Consider the following 8,098-nt stretch of genomic DNA (forward strand, 5'->3'; position numbering starts at 1 on the left):
GCCACTGATTACCATCAATTGGTATCAGAGCTTGGAGAAAAGATCCCGATGGCAGAAATCGGTGGCTCAAACCTGGTGGCCTACACTTTGACAGAAGGGCAGTCAAGGAACAGACATCCACTCTTTAATGGAAAGAACTACACATATTGGAAGGAAAGAATGAAGATTTTTGTCTAATCAGTAGATTACAGACTCTGGAAGATAATTCTAGAAGGTTCTCAATTTCCAACCACTACATGAGCTGATGGTGTGGTCTCTCTTAAGGGTGAATCCAGTTGGACTGAAGAAGACAGAAAAAAGGTGGAGCTCAACGCCAAAGCTATCGACTTGCTCAACTGTGCGATCAGCTTCGAGAAATACCGACGAGTATCAATATGCACAACAGTAAAGAAAATCTGGGACAAACTACAAATCACTCATGAAGGCACAACCCTAGTAAAAAAAACCAGAATAGACATGCTGAATAGAGAATACGAAATGTTCTCAATGAAGGAAGGAGAATCGATAGATGAACTGTTTGAAAGGTTCAACATCATCATCAATGGCTTGGATGCTATGGGGATCACATATCCTGAATCTGTGCTTGTGAGGAGAATTTTGAGAAGTCTCACAAAAAAGTGGGAAACTAAGGCAATAGTAATATCTGAGAATAGTGGCCTTGATTCTATGACTTATGATGATTTGAGAGGAAATTTACTTGCTTTTGAAAATACATATTTGAAAAAAGATTCAAAAAGGAAAGGAATAGCCCTCAAATCTGTTACTAACCCTCTGGATGATGAATCCAGTGATAACTCATCTGAAAATGATTTTGTTTTGTTTGCTAAGAAATTCAGGAAAATGGTGAAGTTAAAGGAGAAAAACAGAGGAAGTAGCTCAAGGAAGAAGGATCTCAGCAAAGTGATCTGCTACAACTGCAAAAAGGTTGGGCACTTCAAATCTGATTGCCTAAAACTAAAGAAGGAGGAGAAGCCGAAAAAGAGAAAGAAGAAGGGATTCATGGCTTCTTGGGAAGACTTGGAAAATGACTCTGATGAAGATGAAGAATCAGAAACCAAGTCTCAAACCTGCCTCATGGCCGATCATGTAGAGCAGGTAATTTTTCATAACCCTGACACTGAAGATCTTCATCTCATGATTGACCATCTTTCTAAAAAAATCAAATGTTTTCTGAGTGAAAATCAAGATCTTGAGTCTCAAATTGCTATTTTAAAAGCTGAAAATTGTTTTCTCAATGATAAATTAAGGGAGGCTGAAATTGCTGTTAAACTTGTTGAAGAAAACAAGCAGTTAAAATCTCAACTTAAAAGTTGTGAATACCACCATTCTGTGACCGTAAATCTAAACTATTTTAAAGAAAATGAGTAGCTGCATAAAGAGATAAAAAAATTTAAAGAAGACTTAACCAACTTTACACGAGATAAAAGTTTTAAGCTAATCATATTCTATTCTAATCTAGACTATACAATTGAAACTTGAAAGTGAGACTTTGATCATGCATCCATGTAATTTTCATTTTCATAGACATCTGAGATTCTATGCAGAGAGGATGCATGTTGAGACAAATTAAATTAAAGTCAAAAGCAGCGTAGATTGTTGAAAATTTAAAAAAGGGTATAGCTATGAATGAGTATAGCTAGAGATAAGGACCTATTTGTAAGCAATCTCAAAATGTGAATGTGAACATGGATGCTCAAAGTCAAAGTCTCTCATGTTTAAATTGGAAATGATTAAGCATACCCAAGCACATATTCTAGAGAGACGTAGGGTTTGCGTTAAAAGATAATAGAAATTAAAACATGTTTTATTTTGTATAGTATTTAGGTAATTAAGTTTAGTATGGTATCGCCATATAGAAGAGAATTAAATAAATAATTTACAAAAAGTAAACGTCCGTTCCGCCATGTTAATTTTGTAAAAGAAAATCTTAATTCCATAATAAGGTTTTCTCTAAGGTTGACATAACATAAAATGTTGGTCCCCTAATAATTGGTGTAGCGGGGCTGTCAACAGTTGGAAACTTGGAACCGTTCATAATTAGTAACGCAACAGGTTAAGGCCCACAAGATAGCATTTTATATATATTACAAATATTATTTACATTAAAAATCAATAGTTAAATATTATTGGTATATAAATATATGATACAAATATATATGAATTTAAATTTCATGTACTGTTAGTGTAAAAAAATTTACATAAATGACTAATTAAATTTATATATTTAAATAATTTTTTAATTGTACATTTAAAAATTGTCATTATATATATGCCAAAACGAAAAAAGGGTTACCATGGAAGAGAATATAATTTTCTTGAACCTTCATGAATTATAATAAGCATCTTTCTTATGGGACAATCTTGTTTAACTTAGTAGAGATTTTAACTTTATTTTTTTTAATTGGTTGTGAGTAGCGACTAATACAATTGCGCAAGGATGAGAGATTTAACTTTCATAATTGATAGTATAGTGTATAATAATAATTGATAAAAACCACACTTTTAAAATAAAAATACTTACAAAAGAAGTTAATTAAAAAAATTTTAGAATATGAACAAAACATATATATTTTTATGACTGTTCATCTTTATATTTCTTTTTAATTTTAAAAATATAAAAATATATAATTATTAAATATTTAAAATTTATCAAAATAATAAATTAAACAAAAATTAGACACCAAATTATTACCATACTATTTTAAAATAAAAAGGTAGAAGGAAAATTCCAAGTCTGAGTCTGACACAGCCAAAGATTTCAATCTCAAAAAATTCGAAACTCAAACCGTGTTCACACTTCACTCTCACTCACCCTCTTACTCTCTTACGTCATTCTTCCGCATCTTCTTTCCATTATTCTATCAATTTTAATTTTTAATGCACATTAAATTAAATTCTATCTAAAAGTCCTAACAAAATAAATGTCTTCAATGTTACAAATTCTTTAGTTAAATAGTAACTCGTTCCATTTCTATTTTATCTATATATACATTTTACAGCAAATCTTTTTTACATACGAGGGACTTTTCTTTTAAATTCCAAATCATTGGATTTTTTGGGATTATACCAAAATATGAAACAAATTATAAACTTAGAAATCACAAGATAAAATTTATGTCTTTTTTAAAATTAAATTAAAAAATTTTTAGTGAGATTTTTTTAATTTAAATAAAATCATTAATTGTAAATTTTGGGCTAATTTTTTTAGATGAATTTAACTTGAGTAATATATTTTAACATAATAATTTTAAATATTTTTTAAAATTGTAAAAGGTACAAAAATTATTGGATCTAACTTCTGTACCTTAAATTTTTTAAAGTAAAAATTGAAGGATCTAATTTCTGTTTCTCTCACAAATCGAAAGGTCCGATTTTTGTATTTCTCACAAATCAAAGAGTCTAATTTCTATACTCTAAATTAATCCATGTCACATCTAAAACTAACATCCCAACTATTTATAATTAAAAAAAAACACAGTTGTCAACCCAGTATTAAAAAAAAAAGTAAAAAGTGGTGATTTTTGCACTCCACCACACGCTCGTAAAATTAAAAAACACAACAAACTTTATAAAACACTGTATCTATTATCGTAAAAATATATTTTGTATAATTTTACTTAAATTTTCTACACATATAATAAAGATTGGGAATTTAGATTTTTTTTTTCATGAACAATTTTATAAGCATTTTTTCATTCCTAATTATAGTTGAAATTTCTAAACTAAATACGTATTGTTTTTCGGCTAAAACCCCAGGGAAATTGAACAAGCTAAGCAAAACGTGCGTGCTTATTGCTTTCCTCCTTTTTTCCCTTTAAAATGAGAAAAAAAAATCCCTTAGTCTTCTTACTATATAAAAAAAGAATTTTCTTATTAAAATTTAGCTAATATATAATTTTTTTATAAAAAATTTCTATTAGTAATAATAAAGACACATATTAATTGAACTCTTATTATTATTTATTAAGACGTGTTTCTACTCATTTTAATTAATGAGAGAATGATAAGAATAAGAAACTCACTTGTTAAGAGATAGTAAACAACATATTATTTAGTAATAGACTAATGGTTATTAATTTTTGAGTAAAGTATATTTTTTGTCTCTGAAGTTTGACAAAAGTTTTAAAAATATCTCTAAATTTTATTTTGTTTTAATTTTATCCCAAAATTTTTGATTTGCATCAAATATACCATTGATGGCTAAATTTTCAAAAAATTTAAGACCGATTAAACAACAATTTCATAATAACAACCCCTCAATATAAGTAAATCAAACATAATTTTTATGCATTATTGTTAGATTGGTCTTAAATTTTTTGAAAATTTAGTCGTCGAGGGTATATTTGATGCAAATCGAAAACTTTTGAGACAAAATTAAAACAAAATAAAATTTAGGGATATTTTTTAAACTTTTGCTAAACTTCAAAAATAAAAAGTATAATTTACCCTTAATTTTTTAATAAAAAACAAATAAGTTTTTAACTATTTTTTTAGAGATATATAATCAAAATTAAATACTCCTTAACTTTTGAAAATACAAGACAGATAGAAGTTTATTGATTAACAGAAGATTTTGTCATTTTGTGTGTCTCAACAAAAAGATTTATGTATCTCATCTTTTAATAATAAATTTTTTAGAAACCTATTATTTATTTTATTCTATATTTTTTTCTATTTATAACATCCTCCCTTAATAAGTGCGAGAACTGGCTACACAAATCCTTTAATTAATTAAGTAATAAAGAAGGTTGGCAATGTTTATTTCATTATTATTATTATTTATTGGCATGTCTTTGTTTATTGTTTTGCTCGAATTTCAATGTCCGCGTTCACACCACACCTTGTGTTCACACTACAAACACAAAAAATAATAATAATAATATTACCACAAAATAACAAACCATATATTATATCATATCATAACTCAATCTCAAAGAAGAAACAAAGAGATTTTAACTCAACAACAACTACTTTTGTTGTCTCTATCTTTATTTGTTCCAATACTCAAAATTTCAGTTCTTCCTCATCAATCAAATTCTCCATAATTTTGAAGAATTGAACTCAACCCTTTGTTTCTATTTTTGTATATTGTTCATTTGTTTATTCATTCATTCATGAAACTCCCAACTTTTGCAGACCCTGAATCACTCTCATACGTTTACACTTTGCTTCAGAGTTCTTTTGATCAAATGAATGACCCCATTAATGGTTCCACAAGAAAGAGGCATAGAAAACATGATGATGATGATGATGATGATGATGGATCAAGCAGTAGCAACAACAATAACAACCAAGAAGATGAAGATGAAGATGAAGAAGATGAAGATGAAGATGAAGATGCAAAGAACAACAAGAGCAAGAAGAAGAAGAAGAACAATAACAATAACAAGAATAAGAATAAGAAGAAGAAGAAAGAGTTAAAGGGTATTCTAACATCTTTGCTATTATTAGATGAACAAGAGAAGCTTGATCATCAAAACCTCAACAAAATCTGTGAAGAAGAGAAGCTCTCATTGGAAACCAATCACAAGAACAAGACAAAAGCCATGGTGAATTACTATTCCAACCTTGATGAATATTATAATCACGTCCAAGAATCAGAGAGGATCAAGAGGAAGAAATCAAGGAACATGGCTTGTGCTGCTGCTGTTTCTGCTGCCTCACAAGGCTTAGAAAAAGCAGCATCCTCAGAAGGTACTAACTACCTTCCAATAATCTCTTAAATTTCTTTAATCTTTTACTACAAATTTCTTCACATATTTGTTCCTATGCATATCTGTATACTGTTACTTTGATTGGTTTCTGTTTCTATTTTTGGTATTTTTATTTAGGATATATGTTGTAATTCTACAATTTGTGACTAATTTGTGCATTACATACTTCAATTTTACACATTGATTGGTATCTGCATCAATTACATGAATTCACCAATTGTGTTGATGTTTGTGCTATACATAGGAGGTGGTGGTGGTGGTGGAGGAGGCGGAGGCGGGGCAGGGAATGGGGGGCCTCAGAGGAGGCTGTGGGTGAAGGATAGATCAGGGGCATGGTGGGATGAATGCAACAGAGAAGATTTTCCTGAAGAAGAGTTCAGAAAAGCATTCAGAATGGGAAGATCAACATTTGATTTGATATGTGAAGAACTGAACTCAGCAATTGTGAAAGAAGACACAACACTGAGGAATGCAATCCCTGTGAAGCAAAGGGTAGCTGTTTGTCTATGGAGATTAGCAACTGGTGATCCTCTAAGGCTTGTTTCAAAGAAATTTGGATTAGGAATCTCAACTTGTCACAAGCTTGTTCTTGAGGTTTGCACTGCAATCAAAACTGTTCTTATGCCTAAGTATCTCCAATGGCCTAATGAGTCTCAATTGAGGAACATCAAGAATGAGTTTGAGGGTATTTCTGGTATTCCAAATGTTGTAGGATCCATGTACACTTCACATGTTCCTATCATAGCTCCTAAGGTTAGTGTTGCTGCATATTTCAACAAGAGGCACACTGAGAGGAACCAAAAGACTTCATATTCAATAACAGTTCAAGGTGTTGTTGATCCAAATGGGGTGTTCACTGATGTTTGCATTGGTTGGCCAGGATCAATGCTTGATGATCAAGTTCTTGAGAAATCAGCACTTTCTCAAAGGGCCAACAATGGTGGATTGTTGAATGGTGTTTGGATTGTTGGTGGAAAAGGGTACCCTTTGATGGATTGGGTTTTGGTGCCTTATAGTCAACACAATTTGACTTGGACACAGCATGCTTTCAATGAGAAGATTGGTGAGGTTCAGAAAGTTGCTAAGGATGCATTTGCAAAATTGAAAGGTAGGTGGAGTTGTTTGCAAAAGAGGACTGAGGTTAAGCTTCAGGACTTGCCTATTGTTCTTGGTGCTTGTTGTGTTCTTCATAATATTTGTGAGTTGAGGGGTGAGAAAATGGATCCTGAGATTAAGGTTGATCTTCTTGATGATGAGATTGTTCCTGAGGTTGCTTTGAGATCTATGACTTCAATGAAAGCTAGAGATGCTATTGCTCATAATCTCTTACATCATGGCCTAGCAGGCACTTCTTTTGTTTAATCTTGCTGGTGCTAGTTGTTCTATCAAAACCAAAAAGAAGAAAAGAAAAAAAAGTTGTTTGTATTTGACTATCTTGATGCTTTAGATGTTCAATATTTTTTATATGATATCAAATCATTCATCATTATTTGTTGAAGGGGGCTTTTGTAAAAGGTGTATTTGCCTCTGCAATTTCATATATGTATGTATGTATGTATGATTCTACATAGGTTAGGTTCATATACTTGTAAACCAATTCCATACTTTAATTTCCATATGAGAAACTAATTAATAATATCAGTAACATTCTTTTATAGTAACCCTTTACTTTCATGGATTCTTTTGATGCCATAGAATTTTACAATGGTATTCAACTTTATCACAGTATCTAAGAGTCAAGTGTGATCGAAATTGATTGGAATTTGAAGTCCAAGAAAAATACATGTTATGATAGCAACTTCTGCCATTCATCATCAAGTGAATGTAATGCTTATTCTTATTTCAAATGTATAGTTGTGCAAAAATTAGTTTAACTGTATCAACTAAGTGTATGTTTGGTTTAGCCTTCAGAAGCATAAAGGCATGCTTAAAAGTCTTGAACGCTGACCAAATTTGTTTGGATGCTTTTTTTTAAATATGATTTTTACCCTCAAACGTAAGTTTACTTGAAATAATATTTTTTAGCTTTTGTTTTTAATTCTTACCGTTGAGAATTCATCATAAAATTTATTCTTTTAACTATTTTTTTTCACTTTTTTTCTTTTTCTTATACATTTATTTTTATTTTATATTTCAATTACCTTACTTTATCCTTTTCATCTTTTTTACATATAATATCAGGAAATAGATCTTCTCCAATTTTTTTAACACTTGACAGAATCTAGTGTGATTTCTCACCTTTAATTCTATAAGTGGGATCAGAAATAAATGAGAGAGAGAATAATAAATGGTTAGATTAAACACTGTACACTATCCAGTTTTTTTTTTCAATGGAGAGGATATATTAATTTTTATTTTACTTCTTATACTATAATACCCTTACC

General features: G+C 30.2%; 1 protein-coding gene across 2 annotated transcripts; it reads left to right on the plus strand.

The window, feature by feature from the left end:
- Positions 4,915-7,223, plus strand: LOC107605472 (protein ALP1-like). 2 transcript variants are annotated; one of them, XM_016307358.2, is made up of 2 exons: positions 4,915-5,694; positions 5,959-7,223. In XM_016307358.2, exons 1-2 carry the CDS (start codon positions 5,115-5,117, stop codon positions 7,074-7,076), a joined length of 1,698 nt encoding a protein of 565 aa, XP_016162844.1. In that variant the 5' UTR covers positions 4,915-5,114; the 3' UTR covers positions 7,077-7,223. The 2 variants fall into 2 exon arrangements, with proteins under 2 accessions (XP_016162844.1, XP_016162845.1); XM_016307359.2 differs by having other exon boundaries at positions 5,962-7,223.

Source organism: Arachis ipaensis, chromosome B06, assembly GCF_000816755.2.
Source record: "Arachis ipaensis cultivar K30076 chromosome B06, Araip1.1, whole genome shotgun sequence".
NCBI lineage: Eukaryota > Viridiplantae > Streptophyta > Magnoliopsida > Fabales > Fabaceae > Arachis > Arachis ipaensis.

Excerpts from the sequence above, each read along its gene's own strand:
- LOC107605472 (XM_016307358.2), top strand. The coding sequence starts at position 5,115 with ATGAAACTCCCAACTTTTGCAGACCCTGAATCACTCTCATACGTTTAC. Across the intron at positions 5,695-5,958 it reads AAAAGCAGCATCCTCAGAAG|GAGGTGGTGGTGGTGGTGGA; the intron begins GTACTAACTACC and ends TGCTATACATAG.